The 23,688-nt window shown below is 41.7% G+C and overlaps 1 protein-coding gene across 1 annotated transcript in view; it reads left to right on the top strand.

The window, feature by feature from the left end:
• The window catches only part of NPR2 (natriuretic peptide receptor 2), a 265,799-nt gene that overhangs the window by 144,055 nt on the left and 98,056 nt on the right, over positions 1-23,688 (top strand). Inside the window, exons 14-16 of the mRNA XM_075844429.1 lie at positions 15,525-15,680; positions 17,753-17,921; positions 18,016-18,162. Of these exons, the coding sequence (XP_075700544.1) occupies positions 15,525-15,680; positions 17,753-17,921; positions 18,016-18,162 (472 nt within the window). The remainder of the gene's footprint in view (positions 1-15,524; positions 15,681-17,752; positions 17,922-18,015; positions 18,163-23,688) is intronic.

Below are 23,688 nucleotides of genomic sequence, written 5' to 3'. Positions count from 1 at the left end.
ATAGTGATGATAATAATGTAATAGTGATGATAATAATGTGGAGATGATAATAATGTAATAGTGATAATAATGTAATAGTGATAATAATGTAATAGTGATAATAATGTAATAGTGATGATGATGATGATGATAATAATGTAATAGTGATAATAATGTAATAGTGATGATAATAATGTAATAGTGATGATAATAATGTGGAGATGATAATAATGTGGAGATGATAATAATGTGGAGATGATAATAATGTAATAGTGATAATAATAATAATGTAATAGTGATATTAATGTAATAGTGATAATAATGTAATAGTGATAATAATAATGTAATAGTGATGATAATAATGTACTAGTGATTATAATGTAATAGTGATGATAATAATGTAATAGTGATAATAATGTAATAGCGATAATAATGTAATAGTGATAATAATAATGTAATAGTGATGATAATAATGTACTAGTGATTATAATGTAATAGTGATGATAATAATGTAATAGCGATAATAATGTAATAGCGATAATAATGTAATAGTGATAATAATAATGTAATAGTGATGATAATAATGTACTAGTGATTATAATGTAATAGTGATGATAATAATGTAATAGTGATAATAATGTAATAGTGATGATAATAATGTAATAGTGATAATAATGTAATAGTGATAATAATGTAATAGTGATGATAATAATAATGTAATAGTGATAATAATGTAATAGCGATAATAATGTAATAGTGATAATAATAATGTAATAGTGATGATAATAATGTACTAGTGATTATAATGTAATAGTGATGATAATAATGTAATAGTGATAATAATGTAATAGTGATGATAATAATGTAATAGTGATAATAATGTAATAGTGATAATAATGTAATAGTGATGATAATAATAATGTAATAGTGATAATAATGTAATAGTGATGATAATAATGTAATAGTGATAATAATGTAATAGTGATGATAATAATGTAATAGTGATGATAATAATGTAATAGTGATGATAATAATGTAATAGCGATAATAATGTAATAGCGATAATAATGTAATAGTGATAATAATAATGTAATAGTGATGATAATAATGTACTAGTGATTATAATGTAATAGTGATGATAATAATGTAAGAGTGATAATAATGTAATAGTGATGATAATAATGTAATAGTGATAATAATGTAATAGTGATAATAATGTAATAGTGATGATAATAATAATGTAATAGTGATAATAATGTAATAGTGATGATAATAATGTAATAGTGATAATAATGTAATAGTGATGATAATAATGTAATAGTGATGATAATAATGTAATAGCGCTAATAATGTAATAGCGATAATAATGTAATAGTGATGATAATAATGTAAGGACATGACCACACGTGGCGGATTTCCTCGGCAACTGTCCGCATCAATGCCGCACAGAATCTGCGTTGCAGATTCTGCTGCGGATCTGCACAAAATGTGCAGTAAATTGATGCGGACTAGCTGCTGCGGACTGCGGTAAAAGTACTTCCCTTCTCCCTATTCAGTGCAGGATAGAGAGAAGGGACAGCACTTTCCCTTGTGAAAGTCAAAGAAATTCATACTTACCGGCCGTTGTCTTGGTGACGCGTCCCTCCTTCGGCATCCAGCCCGATCTCCCTGGATGACGCGGCAGTCCATGTGACCGCTGAAGCCTGTTATTAGCCTGTGATTGGCTGTAGCCGTCACTTAGACTGAAACGTCATCCTGGGAGGCCGGACTGGAGACAGAAGCAGGGAGTTCTCGGTAAGTATGAACCTCATTTTTTTTTACAGATACATGTATATTGGGATCGGTAGTCACTGTCCCGAGTGCAGAAACAGTTACTGCCGATCGCTTAACTCTTTCAGCACCCTGGACAGTGACTATTTACAGACGTCTCCTAGCAACGCTCCCGTCATTACGGGAGCCCCATTGACTTCCTCAGTCTGGCTGTAGACCTAGAAATACATAGGTCCAGCCAGAATGAAGAAATGTCAAGTTAAAAAAGCAAGACGGATCCGCAGCACACATAACATGTGCATGACAGCTGCGGACTTCATTGCGGAAATTAGAATCTCCATTGAAGTCAATGGAGAAATTCCGCCATGAGTCCGCCACTGCTCCGCAACAGACAGAGCATGCTGCGGACACCAAATTCCGCTTCGCAGCCTATGCTCCGCAGCGGAATTTTACGCCTCGTCTAAACGAACACTGCTAAATTAAAGTGTAAGTCAATGGACAAACGGCTCCGCTGCGGATTAACGCTGCGGAGTGTCCGCAGCGGAATTTAAGTGAAATTCCGCCACGTGTGAACCCAGCCTTATAGTGATGATAATAATGTAACAGTGATGATAATAATGTAATAGAGATGATAATAACAATGTAATAGTGATGATAATAATGTAATAGTGATAATAATAATGTAATAGTGATAATAATAATAATAATGTAATAGTGATGTGATAATAATAATGTAATAGTGATGATAATAATGTAATAGTGATAATAATAATGTAATAGTGATGATAATAACAATGTAATAGTGATAGTAATAATTTAATAGTGATAGTAATAATGTAATAGTGATGATAATAATGTAATAGTGATAATAATAATAATGTAATAGTGATAATAATAATAATGTAATAGTGATGATAATAATGTAATAGTTATATAATGTAATAGTGATGATAATAATGTAATAGCGATAATAATGTAATAGTGATAATAATGTAATAGTGATAATAATGTAATAGTGATGATAATAATGTAATAGTGATAATAATGTAATAGTGATATTAATGTAAAAGTGATGATAATAATGTAATAGCGATAATAATGTAATAGCGATAATAATGTAATAGTGATAATAATAATGTAATAGTGATGATAATAATGTACTAGTGATTATAATGTAATAGTGATGATAATAATGTAATAGTGATAATAATGTAATAGTGATGATAATAATGTAATAGTGATAATAATGTAATAGTGATAATATTGTAATAGTGATGATAATAATCATGTAATAGTGATAATAATGTAATAGTGATGATAATAATGTAATAGTGATAATAATAATAATGTAATAGTGATAATAATAATAATGTAATAGTGATGATAATAATGTAATAGTTATATAATGTAATAGTGATAATAATGTAATAGCGATAATAATGTAATAGTGATAATAATGTAATAGTGATAATAATGTAATAGTGATGATAATAATGTAATAGCGATAATAATGTAATAGTGATGATAATAATGTAATAGTGATGATAATAATGTAATAGTGATGATAATAACAATGTAATAGTGATAATAATGTAATAGTGATAATAATGTAATAGTGATGATAATAATAATGTAATAGTGATAATAATATAGTAGTGATGATAATAATGTAATAGTGATAATAATAATGTAATAGTGATGATAATAATGTAATAGTGATAATAATAATGTAATAGTGATGATAATAACAATGTAATAGTGATAGTAATAATGTAATAGTGATAGTAATAATGTAATAGTGATGATAATAATGTAATAGTGATAATAATAATAATGTAATAGTGATAATAATAATAATGTAATAGTGATGATAATAATGTAATAGTTATATAATGTAATAGTGATAATAATGTAATAGCGATAATAATGTAATAGTGATAATAATGTAATAGTGATAATAATGTAATAGTGATGATAATAATGGAATAGTGATAATAATGTAATAGTGATAATAATGTAATAGTGATGATAATGTAATAGTGATGATAATAATGTAATAGTGATGATAATAATGTGGAGATGATAATAATGTAATAGTGATAATAATGTAATAGTGATAATAATGTAATAGTGATGATAATAATAATGTAATAGTGATGATAATAATGGAATAGTGATAATAATTTAATAGTAATAATAATGTAATAGTGATGATAATAATGTAATAGTGATAATAATGTAATAGTGATAATAATGTAATAGTGATAATAATAATGTAATAGTGATAATAATGTAATAGTGATGATAATAATGTAATAGTGATGATAATAATAATAATGTAATAGTGATGATAATAATGGAATAGTGATAATAATTTAATAGTAATAATAATGTAATAGTGATGATAATAATGTAATAGTGATAATAATGTAATAGTGATAATAATGTAATAGTGATAATAATAATGTAATAGTGATAATAATAATGTAATAGTTATATAATGTAATATTGATGATAACAATGTAATAGTGATAATAATGTAATAGTGATAATAATGTAATAGTGATGATAATAATAATGTAATAGTGATGATAATAATGTAATAGTGATGATAATATTGTAATAGCGATAATAATGTAATAGCGATAATAATGTAATAGTGATGATAATATTGTAAAAGTGATAATAATGTAATTGCGATGATAATAATGTAATAGTGATAATAATAATAATAATAATAATAATAATAAAATAGTGATGATAATAATGTAATAGTGATAATAAAGTAATAGTGATGATAATAATGTATTAGTTATATAATGTAATAGTTATGATATTTATAGAATAGTGATAATTTAATAGTGATAATAATGTAATAGTGATGATAATAATGTAACAGTGAGGCTGGGTTCACACGAGCACATTAACGTCCGTAATGGACGGACGTATTTCGGCCGGAAGTCCCGGACCGAACTCAGTGCAGGGAGCCGGGCTCCTAGCATCATAGTTATGTACGATGCTAGGAGTCCCTGCCTCTCCGTGGAACTACTGTCCCGTACTGAAAACATGATTACAGTATGGGACAGTTGTCCTGCAGAGAGCCAGGGACTCCTAGCATCGTACCTAACTATGATGCTAGGAGCCCGGCTCCCTGCACCGAGTTCGGTCTGGGACTTCCGGCCGAAATACGTCCGTCCATTACGGACGTTAATGTGGTCGTGTGAACCCAGCCTGATAATAATGTAATAGTGATGATAATAATGTGGAGATGATAATAATAATGTAATAGTGATAATAATGTAATAGTGATAATAATGTAATACTGATGATAATAATAATGTAATAGTGATAATAATGTAGAGATGATAATAATGTAATAGTGATGATAATAATGTAATAGTGATAATAATGTAATAGTTATAATAATAATGTAATAGTGATGATAATAATGTGAAGATGATAATAATATAGTAGTGATGATAATAATGTAATAGTGATGATAATAATAATGTAATAGTGATGATAATAATGTAATAGTGATGATAATAATGTAATAGTGATAATAATGTAATATTGATGATAATAATGTAACAGTGGTAGTAATGTAATAGTGATGATGATAATAATGTAATAGTGATGATAATGTAATAGTGATGATAATAATGTAATAGTGATGATAATGTAATAGTGATAATAATAATAATGTAATAGTGATTATAATGTAATAGTGATAATAATAATGTAATAGTAATGATACTGTAATAGTGATGATAATAATGTAACAGTGATAATAATGTAATAGTGATGATGATAATAATGTAATAGTGATGATGATAATGTAACAGTGATAATAATAATGTAATAGTGATAATAATAATGTAATAGTGATGATAATAATGTAATAGTGATAATAATAATGTAATAGTGATAATAATAATGTAATAGTGATGATAATAATGTAATAGTGATAATAATAATAATAATGTAATAGTGATGATAATAATGTAATAGTGATGATAATAATGTAACAGTGATAATAATGTAATAGTGATGATGATAATAATGTAATAGTGATAATAATGTAATAGTGATGATAATAATGTAATAGTGATAATAATAATGTGGAGATGATAATAATGTAATAGTGATAATAATGTAATAGTGATAATAATAAAATAGTGATGATAATAATGTAATAGTGATAATAATAATGTAATAGTGATGATAATAATGTAATAGTGATAATAATAATTTAATAGTGATGATAGTGTAATATTGATGATAATAATGTAAGTGATAATAATAATGTAATAGTGATAATAATGTAATAGTGATGATAATAATGTAATAGTGATAATAATGTAATAGTGATGATAATGTAATAGTGATAATAATGTAATAGTGATGATAATAATGTAATAGTGATAATAATAATGTGGAGATGATAATAATGTAATAGTGATAATAATGTAATAGTGATAATAATGTAATAGTGATAATAATAAAATAGTGATGATAATAATGTAATAGTGATGATAATATTGTAATAGTGATAATAATAATGTAATAGTGATGATAATAATGTAATAGTGATAATAATAATTTAATAGTGATGATAGTGTAATATTGATGATAATAATGTAATAGTGATAATAATAATGTAATAGTGATAATAATGTAACAGTGATGATAATAATGTAACAGTGATGATAATAATGTAATAGTGATGATAATAATGTAATAGTGATAATAATGTAATAGTGATGATAATAATGTAATAGTGATAATAATAATTTAATAGTGATGATAGTGTAATATTGATGATAATAATGTAATAGTGATAATAATAATGTAATAGTGATAATAATGTAATAGTGATGATAATAATGTAATAGTGATAATAATGTAATAGCGATAATAATGTAATAGTGATAATAATAATGTAATAGTGATAATAATAATGTAATAGTGATGATAATAATGTAATAGTGATAATTATAATTTAAGGGCATGCCCCCACGTGGCGGATTTCCTCCGCAACTGTCCGCATCAATGCCGCACCTAATCCGGGTTGCGGATTACGGCTGCGGATCTGCCCAAAATGTGCAGTAAATTGATGCGGACTAGCTGCTGCGGACTGCGGAAAAAGTGCTTCCCTTCTCTCTATCAGTGCAGGATAGAGAGAAGGGACAGCACTTTCCCTAGTGAAAGTAAACGAATTTCATACTTACCGGCCGTTGTCTTGGTGACGCGTCCCTCTTTCGGCATCCAGCCCTACCTCCCTGGATGACGCGGCAGTCCATGTGACCGATGCAGCCTGTGATTGGCTGCAGCCGTCACTTAGACTGAAACGTCATCCTGGGAGGCCGGACTGGAGACAGAAGCAGGGAGTTCTCGGTAAGTATGAACTTCTATTTTTTTACAGGTTGCTGTATATTGGGATCGGTAGTCACTGTCCAGGGTGCAGAAACAGTTACTGCCGATCGCTTAACTCTTTCAGCACCCTGGACAGTGACTATTTACAGACGTCTCCTAGCAACGCTCCCGTAATTCCGGGAGCCCCATTGACTTCCTCAGTCTGGCTGTAGACCTAGAAATACATAGGTCCAGCCAGAATGAAGAAATGTCATGTTAAAAAAGCAAGACGGATCCGCAGCACACATAACATGTGCATGACAGCTGCGGACTTCATTGCGGAATTTAGAATCTCCATTGAAGTCAATGGAGAAATTCCGCCATGAGTCCGCAACCAGTCCGCCACTGCTCCGCAACAGACAGAGCATGCTGCGGACACCAAATTCCGCTCCGCAGTGTAAAGGATCTGCCAGGCACTGCTTCGGGGTTAATTCCCAGAATTAATCAGTCAACACCTGAGTGTACATCCCTGAGACAGACACCAGCTTCCTCCACTCAGGCTGGCAGGCTTAGGAGTGGGAGAGCCTATCGCAACCTGGCCAGACTCAGCTAGCTCCCGCCCTCGGTCTATTTAAGCCTGCTCTTCCTGTCCATCTGTGCTTGTGAATTCTTTCCTTGAGGTTTCCTGGCCCAGCTACAGCTCCTGCTACTTTTTGATCCTGCTCCATACAGACCCCGGCTTACCGACTACTCTTCTGCTTTTCGCTTTGTACCTCGCACTCTCCTGGCTTGACTCGGCTCGTTCACTACTCTGTTGCTCACGGTGTTTCCGCGAGCAACTGCCCATTTCCCTTGCTTGTATTCCCTTGTTTGTTTGTCGTGTTTGTCATGCACTTACTGAGCGCAGGGACCGCCGCCCAGTTGTACCCCGTCGCCTAGGGCGGGTCGTTGCAAGTAGGCAGGGACAGAGTGGCGGGTAGATTAGGGCTCACTTGTCCGTTTCCCTACCCCCCCCACCATTACAAATTCACAAGCCCTATACCTAGTCTACCCTGGTCCCTGACACCATTATGGAACCCCGTGAAACCCTGGCTCAGCAAATGCAGGGTCTCTCCCTACAGGTCCAGGCCCTGGCTCAGAGGGTCAACCAGCCTGATGCTACCTTGGTAGTTCCCCTCACCGCACCCCTTGAACCCCACCTCAAGTTGCCCGACCGGTTCTCAGGTGACCGGAGGGCTTTTCTCTCCTTTCGGGAGAGTTGTAGGCTTTACTTTCGCTTAAAGCCTCACTCCTCAGGTTCTGAGAGCCAGCGGGTGGGTATAATTATGTCCCGGCTCCAGGAAGGGCCCCAAGAGTGGGCCTTCTCCTTGGCTCCTGGCGCCCCTGAACTTTCCTCCGTTGATTGTTTCTTTTCTGCCCTCGGACTTATTTATGACGAGACTGACAGAACTGCCTTTGCCGAGAGTCAGCTGGTGACCTTACGTCAGGGTAAGAGACCTGTTGAGGAGTATTGCTCTGACTTTAGGAAGTGGTGCGTAGCTTCTCGGTGGAATGACCCTGCCTTAAGGTGCCAGTTTAGGTTGGGTCTGTCGAATGCCCTGAAAGACCTGCTAGTTAGTTATCCCTCTTCTGACTCCTTAGACCAGGTTATGGCTTTAGTGGTACGACTTGACCGATGTCTCAGGGAACGACAACGTGAACGTTTATGTGTTTTTTCCTCCGACTCCCCCATGATGCCTCCCGAAGTCCCGTTGCTTCGTTTCTCCCCTAAAGACTCAGAAATACCTATGCAACTCGGGGCCTCCGTGTCCCCTCAACAACGTAGAGAATTCCGCAGGAAGAATGGTCTCTGCTTCTACTGTGGGGATGTCAAGCATCAAGTAAACAACTGTCCCAAGCGTAAGAATGCTGTCAGAGAGCTCCCGCGTCTAAGTGATCATCGGGGAGGTCACTTGGGCGCACAGGTATTTCCCGTAAATATGAAACGTACTAAGATATTGCTTCCCTTTCAGGTCTCTTTTGGTGGTAGGTCTGCTACCGGCAGTGCCTTCGTGGATTCAGGGTCCTCTACTAATATCATGTCTGTGGAATTTGCTATGTCTCTCGCTATGCCTCTGATTGATTTGCCTAAACCTGTTCCGGTAGTGGGTATCGACTCCACTCCTCTTGCTAATGGTTATTTTACACAGCATACCCCTGTTTTTGAACTCCTTGTTGGCTCCATGCATTTGGAGCAATGCTCTGTACTATTGATGCAGGGATTATCGTACGATTTGGTTCTAGGTCTTCCCTGGTTGCAGTTGCATAATCCTACGTTTGACTGGAATACTGGGGAGCTAACCAAATGGGGTAATGAATGTTGTACGTCATGTTTTTCTGTTAATTCTATTTCTCCCCCTAAGGAGGTGAATACGCTACCCGAGTTTGTTCAGGACTTCGCTGATGTTTTCTCTAAAGAGGCCTCCGAAGTATTACCGCCTCATAGAGAATACGATTGCACTATCGAATTGGTACCAGGAGCTAAGCTTCCTAAGGGTAGGATATTTAACCTTTCTTGTCCCGAACGTGAAGCCATGAGGGAGTATATCCAGGAATCCCTGGCCAAGGGTTACATTCGTCCCTCTTCTTCTCCGGTAGGTGCTGGCTTCTTCTTCGTAGGGAAGAAGGATGGGGGTCTTAGGCCATGCATTGACTACCGTGGCCTGAATAAGGTCACGGTAAGGAACCAGTATCCCCTTCCTTTGATTCCTGATCTCTTTAATCAGGTTCAGGGGGCCCAATGGTTCTCTAAATTGGATCTACGGGGGGCGTATAACCTTATTCGCATCAAAGAGGGGGATGAGTGGAAGACTGCGTTTAACACGCCCGAAGGCCATTTCGAATACCTCGTCATGCCCTTTGGGTTGTGCAATGCCCCTGCGGTCTTCCAGAACTTCATAAATGAGATTTTGAGAAATTACCTGGGGATATTTCTTGTAGTGTACCTTGATGACATATTGGTGTTTTCCAGGGACTGGTCCTCCCACATAGAGCATGTCAGGAAAGTGCTCCAGGTCCTTCGAGAAAACAAACTGTTTGCCAAAATCGAAAAATGTGTATTTGGGGTACAGGAGATACCATTTTTAGGTCAAATCCTCACTCCTCATGAATTCCGCATGGACCCTGCCAAGGTTCAGGCTGTGGCTGAATGGGTCCAACCTGCCTCCCTGAAAGCGCTACAGTGTTTTTTGGGGTTCGCTAACTATTACAGGAGATTTATTGCTAACTTCTCGGTCGTCGCTAAGCCTCTTACGGACCTCACTCGCAAGGGTGCTGATGTCCTCCATTGGCCCCCTGAGGCCGTCCAGGCTTTTGAGACCCTCAAGAAGTGCTTTATCTCGGCCCCCGTGCTGGTTCAGCCCAACCAAAGGGAGCCATTTATTGTGGAGGTTGACGCGTCCGAGGTGGGAGTGGGGGCCGTCTTGTCCCAGGGTACCAGCTCCCTCACCCATCTCCGCCCCTGTGCTTACTTTTCTAGGAAGTTTTCGCCCACGGAGTGTAACTATGATATTGGCAACCGCGAACTTTTAGCCATTAAATGGGCATTTGAAGAGTGGCGCCACTTCCTGGAGGGGGCTAGGCACCAGGTAACGGTCCTTACCGACCACAAGAATCTGGTTTTCCTAGAATCTGCCCGGAGGCTAAACCCGAGACAAGCTCGATGGGCGTTGTTTTTTACCAGATTCAATTTTTTGGTTACCTATAGGGCCGGGTCTAAAAATATTAAGGCGGATGCACTGTCGCGTAGCTTCATGGCCAGCCCTCCTTCGGAGGAAGATCCTGTTTGTATTTTGCCTCCAGGTATAGTCATTTCCTCTATCGAGTCCGATTTAGTCTCTGAAATTGCTGCTGATCAAGGTTCAGCTCCTGGGAACCTTCCTGAGAACAAGCTGTTTGTTCCCCTGCAATTCCGGCTAAGGGTACTTAGGGAAAATCACGACTCCGCACTATCTGGCCATCCAGGCATCCTGGGTACCAAACACCTCATTACCAGAAATTATTGGTGGCCTGGTTTGCCTAAAGACGTTAAGGCCTACGTCGCCGCCTGTGAGGTTTGTGCCAGGTCCAAGACTCCCAGGTCCCGACCAGCGGGCTTACTGCGTTCGTTGCCCATTCCCCAGAGACCTTGGACACATATCTCCATGGATTTTATCACCGATTTGCCTCCATCCCAAGGCAAGTCGGTGGTGTGGGTGGTGGTAGACCGCTTCAGTAAAATGTGCCACTTTGTGCCCCTCAAGAAACTACCCAACGCCAAGACGTTGGCTACCTTGTTTATCAAACACATCCTGCGTCTCCATGGGGTCCCCGTCAATATTGTTTCTGACAGGGGGGTACAATTTGTTTCATTGTTTTGGAGAGCCTTCTGTAATAAGTTGGGGATTGATCTGTCCTTCTCCTCTGCTTTCCATCCTGAAACCAATGGCCAAACGGAGAGGACTAATCAGTCTCTAGAACAATACTTAAGATGTTTTGTCTCTGACTGTCAATTTGATTGGGTTTCTTTCATTCCCCTCGCCGAATTTTCCCTTAATAACCGGGTCAGTAACTCGTCAGGGGTCTCTCCCTTTTTCTGTAATTTTGGGTTTAATCCACGGTTCTCCTCCGTTTCACCTGGTTGTTCCAACAATCCCGAGGTGGAGGTCGTTCATCGGGATCTGTGCACAGTCTGGGCCCAGGTTCAGAAGAACCTAGAGGCGTCCCAGAGCATACAGAAGGCTCAGGCCGATAGAAGACGTTCTGCTAACCCCCTGTTTGTGGTCGGGGATCTGGTGTGGTTGTCATCCAGGAACTTGCGTCTCAAGGTTCCGTCCAAAAAGTTTGCTCCCCGGTTTATTGGGCCGTATAAGGTCATTGAGGTCCTCAGTCCTGTCTCTTTCCGGCTGGAGTTACCCCCGTCTTTTCGTATACACAACGTGTTTCATGCCTCCCTCCTGAAACGCTGCTCCCCGTCCTTGGCCCCCTCGAGGAAACCTCCTGTTCCCGTCCTCACCCCTGAGGGGGTGGAATTTGAGGTGGCCAGGATCGTGGACAGCAAGCTGGTCCAAGGCTCCCTCCAGTACCTGGTCCATTGGAGAGGATACGGGCCCGAGGAGAGGACTTGGGTACCCGCCCGGGATGTTCACGCTGGGGTATTGGTCAGGAGGTTCCACCTGCGTTTCCCCAGTAAGCCAGGTCCACTTAGAAAGGGTCCGGTGGCCCCTCATAAAAGGGGGGGTACTGTAAAGGATCTGCCAGGCACTGCTTCGGGGTTAATTCCCAGAATTAATCAGTCAACACCTGAGTGTACATCCCTGAGACAGACACCAGCTTCCTCCACTCAGGCTGGCAGGCTTAGGAGTGGGAGAGCCTATCGCAACCTGGCCAGACTCAGCTAGCTCCCGCCCTCGGTCTATTTAAGCCTGCTCTTCCTGTCCATCTGTGCTTGTGAATTCTTTCCTTGAGGTTTCCTGGCCCAGCTACAGCTCCTGCTACTTTTTGATCCTGCTCCATACAGACCCCGGCTTACCGACTACTCTTCTGCTTTTCGCTTTGTACCTCGCACTCTCCTGGCTTGACTCGGCTCGTTCACTACTCTGTTGCTCACGGTGTTTCCGCGAGCAACTGCCCATTTCCCTTGCTTGTATTCCCTTGTTTGTTTGTCGTGTTTGTCATGCACTTACTGAGCGCAGGGACCGCCGCCCAGTTGTACCCCGTCGCCTAGGGCGGGTCGTTGCAAGTAGGCAGGGACAGAGTGGCGGGTAGATTAGGGCTCACTTGTCCGTTTCCCTACCCCCCCCCACCATTACACGCAGCCTATGCTCCGCAGCGGAATTTTACGCATCGTCTAAACGAACACTTCTAAATTTAAGTGGAAGTCAATGGAGAAACGGCTCCGCTGCGGATTAACGCTGCGGAGTGTCCGCAGCGGAATTCAAGTGAAATTCCGCCATGTGTGAACCCAGCCTAATAGTGATGATAGTGTAATATTGATGATAATAATGTAATAGTGATAATAATAATGTAATAGTGATAATAATGTAATAGTGATGATAATAATGTAATAGTGATAATAATGTAATAGTGATGATAATGTAATAGTGATAATAATGTAATAGTGATAATAATAATGTGGAGATGATAATAATGTAATAGTGATAATAATGTAATAGTGATAATAATAAAATAGTGATGATAATAATGTAATAGTAATGATAATAATGTAATAGTGATGATAATAATGTAAGGCTGGGTTCACACGATCATGTTACGTCCATAATGTACGGAACGTATTTCGGCCGGAAGACTCGGACCGAATACAGTGCAGGGAGCCGGGCTCCTAGCATCATAGTGATGTACGATGCTAGGAGTCCCTGCCTCGCTGCAGGACAACTGTCCCGTACTGTAATCATGATTACAGTACGGGACAGTAGTTCCACGCAGAGGCAGGGACTCCTAGCATCGTACATCACTATGATGCTAGGAGCCCGGCCCCCTGCAGTGTGTTCGGTCCGGGTCTTCCGGCCGAAATACGTTCCGTACATTACGGACGTAACATGGTGGTGTGAACCCAGCCTAACAGTGATAATAATGTAATAGTGATGATGATAATAATAATGTGATAGTGATAATAATGTAATAGTGATGATAATAATGTGATAGTGATAATAATGTAATAGTGATGATAATAATAATGTAATAGTGATAATAATGTAATAGTGATGATAATAATAATGTAATAGTGATAATAATGTAATAGTGATGATGATAATAATGTAATAGTGATGATAATAATAATGTAATAGTGATAATAATGTAATAGTGATGATAATAATAATGTAATAGTGATAATAATGTAATAGTGATGATGATGATAATGTAATAGTGATGATAATAATAATGTAATAGTGATAATAATGTAATAGTGATGATAATAATAATGTAATAGTGATAATAATGTAATAGTGATGATAATAATAATGTAATAGTGATAATAATGTAATAGTGATGATAATAATAATGTAATAGTGATAATAATGTAATAGTGATGATGATAATAATGTAATAGTGATGATAATAATGTAATAGTGATAATAATGTAAGGGCGGGTTCACACATAGCGGAATTTCACTTAAATTCCGCTGCGGACACTCCGCAGCGTTAATCCGCAGCGGAGCCGTTTCTCCATTGACTTTCACTTTAATTTAGCAGTGTTCGTTTACACGATGCGTACAATTCCGCTGCGGAGCATAGGCTGCGGAGCGGAATTTGGTGTCCGCAGCATGCTCTGTCTGTTGCGGAGCAGTGGCGGACTGGTTGCGGACTCATGGCGGAATTTCTCCATTGACTTCAATGGAGAGTCAAAATTCCGCAATGAAGTCCGCAGATCTTATGTGTGCTGCGGAGCGTATTGTTTTTACTACCATGACATTTCTTCATTCTGGCTGGACCTATGTATTTCTAGGTCTACAGCCAGACTGAGGAAGTCAATGGGGCTCCCGTAATGACGGGAGCGTTGCTAGGAGACGTCTGTAAATAGTCACTGTCCAGGGTGCTGAAAGAGTTACGCGATCGGCAGTAACTGTTTCTGCACCCGGGACAGTGACTACCGATCTCAATATACATGTATCTGTAAAAAAAAATATAAGTTCATACTTACCGAGAACTCCCTGCTTCTGTCTCCAGTCCGGCCTCCCAGGATGACGTTTCAGTGTAAGTGACGGCTGCAGCAAATCACAGGCCAAGCACAGGCTGCAGCGGTCACATGGACTGGAGCGTCATCCAGGGAGGTCGGGCCGGATGCCGAAAGAGGGACGCGTCACCAAGACAACGGGCGGTAAGTATGAAATTCTTTGACTTTCACTAGGGAAAGTGCTGTCCCTTCTCTCTATCCTGCACTGAATAGGGAGAAGAGAAGCACTTTTCCTGCAGTCCGCAGCGGCCAGTCCGCATCAATTTACTGCACATTTTGTGCAGATCCGCTGCAGAATCTGCAACGCAGATTCTGTGCGGCATTGATGCGGACAGTTGCGGAGGAATTCCGCCATGTGTGGTCATGCCCTAATAGTGATAATAATGTAATAGTGATAATAATAATGTAATAGTGATTATAATAATGTAATAGTGATGATAATAATAATGTAATAGTGATAATAATGTAATAGTGATGATGATAATAATGTAATAGTGATAATAATAATACTGTAATAGTGATAATAATAATGTAATGGTGATGATAATGTGAAGATGATAATAATGTAGTAGTGATTACACAGAGAATTACATTATAATCTCTTTATTGAGGATGCTAATAATATACATGACATTTTGACTGTTCCCAAGAGCTTACAATCTGTCACCCTGTCTGGATCTGACAACTGCTTTGTTTGCTTTATTTTCAGAGAAGCTTTGGACAGCTCCTGAACTGCTGCGTATGGGGAGACCCCCACCTCAAGGCACTCAAAAGGGCGATGTCTACAGTTTCGGGATCATAGTACAGGAGATCGCACTGAGAAACGGGGCATTCTACATCCAGGGCATGGACCTCAGCCCAAAGGGTAATGTCTGAGGCCACGGGTTGTATCTACAGGTCTAGGTGGAGATCTTGGGGCCTCATATTTGGGCTTGGGGTGGACCACGACCTCAGCAATGTGTATATGTAGTGTGTAGAGTCTGGTCCTGATGTCGCCATGGGTTGTATCTACAGGTCTAGGTGGAGGTCTTTGGGCTTCATATTCGGGCTTGGGGTGGACCACTATATTAGCAATGTGTATATGTAGTGTGTAGAGTCTGGTCCGGATGTCACCATGGGTTGTATTTACAGGTCTAGGTGGAGATCTTGGTTACTCATATTCAGACTTGGGGTGGACAACTATATCAGCAATGTGTATATGTAGTGTGTATGAGTCTGGTCCTGATGTTACCATGGGTTGTATCTACAGGTCTAGGTGAATATCTTGGGGACTCATATTTAGGCTTGGGGTGGACCACTATATCAGCAATGTTTATATGTAGTGTGTAGAGTCTGGTCCTGATGTCACCATGGGTTGTATATACAGGTCTAGGTGGAGATCTTGGGGCCTCATATTCGGGCTTGGGGTGGACCACTACATCAGCAATGTGTATATGTAGTGTGTATGAGTCTGGTCCTGATGTCACCATGGGTCGTATTTACAGGTCTAGGTGAAGGTCTTGAGGCCTCATATTTTGGCTTGGGGTGGACCACTATATCAGCAATGTGTATATGTAGTGTGTATGAGAATGGTCCTGATGTCACCATGGGTTGTATATACAGGTCTAGGTGAAGATCTTGGGGACTCATATTTAGGCTTGGGGTGGACCACTATATCAGCAATGTGTATATGTAGTGTGTATGAGTCTGGTCCTGATGTCACCATGGGTTGTATCTACAGGTCTAGGTGAAGATCTTGGGGACTCATATTTAGGCTTGGGGTGGACCACTATATCAGCAATGTTTATATGTAGTGTGTAGAGTCTGGTCCTGATGTCACCATGGGTTGTATCTACAGGTCTAGGTGGAGATCTTGGGGCTTCATATTCGGGCTTGGGATGGACCACGACCTCAGCAATGTGTATATGTAGTGTATGAGTCTGGTCCTGATGCCACCATGGGTTGTATCTACAGGTCTAGGTGGAGATCTTGGGGCTTCATATTTGGGCTTGGGGTGGACCACGACCTCAGCAATGTGTATATGTAGTGTATGAGTCTGGTCCTGATGCCACCATGGGTTGTATCTACAGGTCTAGGTGGAGGTGTTGGGGCCTCATATTTGGGCTTGGGATGGACCACTACCTCAGCAATGTGTATATGTAGTGTGTATGAGTCTGGTCCTGATCTCACCATGGGTTGTATCTACAGGTCTAGGTGGAGGGCTTGGGGCCACATATTCGGGCTTGGGGTGGACCACTACCGCAGCAATGTGTATATGTAGTGTATGAGTCTGGTCCTGATGACACCATGGGTTGTATCTACAGGTCTAGGTGGAGATCTTGGGGCCTCATATTCGGGCTTGGGGTGGACCACTACCTCAGCAATGTGTATATGTAGTGTGTAGAGTCTGGTCCTGATGTCACCATGGGTTGTATCTACAGGTCTAGGTGGAGATCTTGGGGCCTCATATTCGGGCTTGGGGTGGACCACTACCTCAGCAAGGTGTATATGTAGTGTGTAGAGTCTGGTCCTGATGTCACCATGGGTTGTATCTACAGGTCTAGGTGGAGATCTTGGGGCCTCATATTCGGGCTTGGGGTGGACCACTACCTCAGCAAGGTGTATATGTAGTGTGTAGTCCGGTCCTGATGTCACCACGGGTTGTATCTACAGGTCTAGGTGGAGATCTTGGGGCCTCATATTTGGGCTTGGGGTGGACCACTACCTCAGCAAGGTGTATATGTAGTGTGTAGTCCGGTCCTGATGTCACCATGGGTTGTATCTACAGGTCTAGGTGGAGGTCTTGGGGCCACATATTTGGGCTTGCGGTGGACCACTAACTCAGCAATGTGTATATGTAGTGTGTAGATTCGACATTCTATACTATAATGACTTCCAGTCCATTCTCTGATAAGCGGAGGCCATTATATTTACAACGTGCACCGTCATGTCTTTCAGAGATCGTTCAGAAGGTAAGAAATGGACAGCGGCCATACTTCAGGCCAACAGTGGACAGCAGCTGTCACAGTGAGGAGCTGGGGATCCTGATGGAGAGGTGCTGGGCTGAGGACCCCCTGGAGAGACCCGAATTCAACCAGATTAAGATTTACATCTGCAAGTTTAACAAGTGAGCTCCTGCCAGGGTGTGGGACACCAGCGGGGGCGCTGTGGTCTACACCTCGCAGTGGGCATGACCGCTTCATGTTCTCCATGTGTTACAGGGAGGGCACAACAAGCATTCTGGATAATTTACTGTCTCGCATGGAGCAATATGCAAACAACCTGGAGAAATTAGTGGAGGAGAGGACACAAGCATATCTGGAGGAGAAGCGCAAGGCCGAAAATCTGCTCTACCAAATCCTTCCGCAGTGAGTATCTATGGAAGTGTATCGTGGAGCTCCTGGACCGAATACAGAATCTGTAACACAACCCCCGATTGTCAGGAGGAGAGCAGCGTTATATATGACACCTATGTGTGGTGGGGACTATAGTCCTTCTCAGGAACCCATGAGCCACATACTGTAAAGCTAAACACTGGCAACGTCGAAACACAAATCCCGGTGTCCCAATATAACAAAACAATGCATAACACAAGATGGAGATACACATCAACAACCACACGTGACACAATGTAACACCACACCACACGTGACACAATGTAACACAACATGTGACACAATGTAACAACACGTGACACAATCTAACACATCAACACCATGTAACACAACACCACACGTGACACAATGTAACACAACACCCCCTGCTCGACCGGTTGAGATCGATATAAGTATCGATCTCACCCGTTTAACCCTTCAGATGCGGTGCTCAATAGCGTGCGCCGCATCTGAGTGGTTTTGGAGAGGGGGGGGGAGCTCCCTCTCTCCCCAACCGACACCCGGCGATAAGATTGCCGAGTGTCTGTGTCTCCAATGGCAGCCGGGGGCCTAATAAAGGACCCCAGGTCTGCCTTGAGCGAATGCCTGCTAGGCCATGCCAGAGGCATGACCTAGCAGATGCCTGTCCGTTTTAAATGGACACGCAGTAATACACTGCAATACAGAAGTATTGCAGTGTATTATAAAAGCCCTCACACAACCGCATCGGCGAAACAATAAAAAAGTTACGGCTCTTCAAATATGGAGACGCGAGAACAAATAATTTTGAAAAAAAAGTGGTTTTACTGTGTAAGTAGTAAAACATACAAAAACGATACAAATTTGGTATCTCTGCAATCGTAACAACCCGCTGAATAAAGTTATTGTGTTATTTATACCACACGGTGAACGACGTTGATTTAGGGCGCAAAAAAAGAGTGACGAAATTTCAGGTATTCTTCTATCCCCCCCCAAAAAAAGTTAAGAAAAGTTAATGAATAAATTATATGTACTCCAAAATGGTGCTGTTAAAAAGTACAACTTGTCCCGCAAAAAACAAGACCTTATACAGCGATGTAGACGCAAAAATAAAAAAGTTATAGCTCTTCGAATGTGACGATGGAAAAACAAAAACTGGTTTGGTCATTCAGGCCCAGAATGCAAGCAGGGAGGAAGGGGTTAAACAAACGAAGTCCCGGCAAATGAAGTTTAATGTAGATAAATGTAAAGTTATGCATCTGGGTACCAACAACCTGCAGCATCATATGTCCTAGGGGGAGCTACACTGGGGGAGTCACTTGTTGAGAAGGATCTGGGTGTAATAATCTGCAGCATCATATGTCCTAGGGGGAGCTACACTGGGGGAGTAATAATCTGCAGCATCATATGTCCTAGGGGGGCTACACTGGGGGAGTCACTTGTTGAGAAGGATCTGGGTGTAATAATCTGCAGCATCATATGTCCTAGGGGGCGCTACACTGGGGGAGTCACTTGTGGAGAAGGATCTGGGTGTAATAATCTGCAGCATCATATGTCCTAGGGGGAGCTACACTGGGGGAGTAATAATCTGCAGCATCATATGTCCTAGGGGGGCTACACTGGGGAGTCACTTGTAGAGAAGGATCTGGGTGTAATAATCTGCAGCATCGTATGTCCTAGGGGGCGCTACACTGGGGGAGTCACTTGTGGAGAAGGATCTGGGTGTAATAATCTGCAGCATCATATGTCCTAGGGGGAGCTACACTGGGGGAGTAATAATCTGCAGCATCATATGTCCTAGGGGGAGCTACACTGGGGGAGTAATAATCTGCAGCATCATATGTCCTAGGGGGAGCTACACTGGGGGAGTAATAATCTGCAGCATCATATGTCCTAGGGGGAGCTACACTGGGGGAGTAATAATCTGCAGCATCATATGTCCTAGGGGGCGCTACACTGGGGGAGTCACTTGTTGAGAAGGATCTGGGTGTAATAATCTGCAGCATCATATGTCCTAGGGGGCGCTACACTGGGGGAGTCACTTGTTGAGAAGGATCTGGGTGTAATAATCTGCAGGCATCATATGTCCTAGGGGGCGCTACACTGGGGGAGTCACTTGTTGAGAAGGATCTGGGTGTAATAATCTGCAGCATCATATGTCCTAGGGGGGGCTACACTGGAGGAGTCACTTGTAGAGAAGGATCTGGGTGTAATAATCTGCAGCATCATATGTCCTAGGGGGGCTACACTGGGGGAGTCACTTGTAGAGAAGGATCTGGGAGTAATAATCTGCAGCATCATATGTCCTAGGGGGAGCTACACTGGGGGAGTCACTTGTTGGGAAGGATCTGAGTGTAATAATCTGCAGCATCATATGTCCTAGGGGGGGCTACACTGGGGGAGTCACTTGTATAGAAGGATCTGAGTGTAATAATCTGCAGCATCATATGTCCTAGGGGGGGCTACACTGGGGGAGTCACTTGTTGAGAAGGATCTGGGTGTAATAATCTGCAGCATCATCTGTCCTAGGGGGAGCTACACTGGGGTAGTCACTTGTAGAGAAGGATCTGGGAGTAATAATCTGCAGCATCATATGTCCTAGGGGGAGCTACACTGCGGGAGTCACTTGTTGAGAAGGATCTGGGTGTAATAATCTGTAGCATCATATGTCCTAGGGGGCGCTACACTGGGGGAGTCACTTGTATAGAAGGATCTGGGAGTAATAATCTGCAGCATCATATGTCCTAGGGGGGGGCTACACTGGGGGAGTCACTTGTTGAGAAGGATCTGGGTGTAATAATCTGCAGCATCATATGTCCTAGGGGGGGGCTACACTGGGGGAGTCACTTGTGGAGAAGGATCTGGGTGTAATAATCTGCAGGCATCATATGTTCTAGGGGGGCTACACTGGGGGAGTCACTTGTGGAGAAGGATCTGGGTGTAATAATCTGCAGCATCATATGTCCTAGGGGGGGCTACACTGGGGGAGTCACTTGTTGAGAAGGATCTGGGTGTAATAATCTGCAGCATCATATGTCCTAGGGGGCGCTACACTGGGGAGTCACTTGTAGAGAAGGATCTGGGTGTAATAATCTGCAGCATCGTATGTCCTAGGGGTCGCTACACTGGCGGATTCACTTGTTGAGAAGGATCTGGGTGTAATAATCTGCAGCATCATATGTCCTAGGGGGCGCTACACTGGGGGAGTCACTTGTAGAGAAGGATCTGGGTGTAATAATCTGCAGCATCATATGTCCTAGGGGGAGCTACACTGGGGGAGTCACTTGTATAGAAGGATCTGGGAGTAATAATCTGCAGGCATCATATGTCCTAGGGGGCGCTACACTGGGGGAGTCACTTGTTGAGAAGGATCTGGGTGTAATAATCTGCAGCATCATCTGTCCTAGGGGGCGCTACACTGGGGGAGTCACTTGTATAGAAGGATCTGGGAGTAATAATCTGCAGCATCATATGTCCTAGGGGGCGCTACATTGGGGGAGTCACTTGTATAGAAGGATCTGGGTGTAATAATCTGCAGCATCATATGTCCTAGGGGGAGCTACACTGGGGGAGTCACTTGTTGAGAAGGATCTGGGTGTAATAATCTGCAGCATCATATGTCCTAGGGGGGGCTACACTGGGGGAGTCACTTGTAGAGAAGGATCTGGGTGTAATAATCTGCAGCATCATATGTCCTAGGGGGGCTACACTGGGGGAGTCACTTGTGGAGAAGGATCTGGGTGTAATAATCTGCAGCATCATCTGTCCTAGGGGGCGCTACACTGGGGGAGTCACTTGTAGAGAAGGATCTGGGTGTAATAATCTGCAGCATCATCTGTCCTAGGGGGCGCTACACTGGGGGAGTCACTTGTAGAGAAGGATCTGGGTGTAATAATCTGCAGCATCATATGTCCTAGGGGGGGGCTACACTGGGGGAGTCACTTGTTGAGAAGGATCTGGGTGTAATAATCTGCAGCATCATATGTCCTAGGGGGGGCTACACTGGGGGAGTCACTTGTAGAGAAGGATCTGGGTGTAATAATCTGCAGCATCATATGTCCTAGGGGGGGCTACACTGGGGGAGTCACTTGTTGAGAAGGATCTGGGTGTAATAATCTGCAGCATCATATGTCCTAGGGGGCGCTACACTGGGGGAGTCACTTGTGGAGAAGGATCTGGGTGTAATAATCTGCAGGTATCATATGTCCTAGGGGGGCTACACTGGGGGAGTCACTTGTAGAGAAGGATCTGGGTGTAATAATCTGCAGCATCATATGTCCTAGTGGGGGCTACACTGGGGGAGTCACTTGTAGAGAAGGATCTGGGTGTAATAATCTGCAGCATCGTATGTCCTAGGGGGAGCTACACTGGGGGAGTCACTTGTGGAGAAGGATCTGGGTGTAATAATCTGCAGCATCATCTGTCCTAGGGGGGCTACACTGGTGGAGTCACTTGTATAGAAGGATCTGGGTGTAATAATCTGCAGCATCATATGTCCTAGGGGGAGCTACACTGGGGGAGTCACTTGTATAGAAGGATCTGGGTGTAATAATCTGCAGCATCATATGTCCTAGGGGGAGCTACACTGGGGGAGTCACTTGTAGAGAAGGATCTGGGTGTAATAATCTGCAGCATCGTATGTCCTAGGGGGAGCTACACTGGGGGAGTCACTTGTAGAGAAGGATCTGGGTGTAATAATCTGCAGCATCATATGTCCTAGGGGGCGCTACACTGGGGGAGTCACTTGTAGAGAAGGATCTGGGTGTAATAATCTGCAGCATCATATGTCCTAGGGGGGCTACACTGGGGGAGTCACTTGTAGAGAAGGATCTGGGTGTAATAATCTGCAGCATCATCTGTCCTAGGGGAGCTACACTGGGGGAGTCACTTGTAGAGAAGGATCTGGGTGTAATAATCTGCAGCATCATATGTCCTAGGGGGCGCTACACTGGGGGAGTCACTTGTGGAGAAGGATCTGGGTGTAATAATCTGCAGCATCATATGTCCTAGGGGGAGCTACACTGGGGGAGTCACTTGTAGAGAAGGATCTGGGTGTAATAATCTGCAGCATCATATGTCCTAGGGGGGCTACACTGGGGGAGTCACTTGTAGAGAAGGATCTGGGTGTAATAATCTGCAGCATCATATGTCCTAGGGGGCGCTACACTGGGGGAGTCACTTGTTGAGAAGGATCTGGGTGTAATAATCTGCAGCATCATATGTCCTAGGGGGCGCTACACTGGGGGAGTCACTTGTGGAGAAGGATCTGGGAGTAATAATCTGCAGGCATCATATGTCCTAGGGGGCGCTACACTGGGGGAGTCACTTGTTGAGAAGGATCTGGGTGTAATAATCTGCAGGCATCATATGTCCTAGGGGGGCTACACTGGGGGAGTCACTTGTTGAGAAGGATCTGGGTGTAATAATCTGCAGCATCATATGTCCTAGGGGGCGCTACACTGGGGGAGTCACTTGTATAGAAGGATCTGGGAGTAATAATCTGCAGCATCATATGTCCTAGGGGGGCTACACTGGGGGAGT

This window comes from Rhinoderma darwinii, chromosome 1 (genome assembly GCF_050947455.1).
Source record: "Rhinoderma darwinii isolate aRhiDar2 chromosome 1, aRhiDar2.hap1, whole genome shotgun sequence".
Classification (NCBI taxonomy): Eukaryota; Metazoa; Chordata; class Amphibia; order Anura; family Rhinodermatidae; genus Rhinoderma; species Rhinoderma darwinii.
Note: the sequence above shows the minus strand (reverse complement) of the source record. Positions and strands in the feature narration are given on the sequence as shown.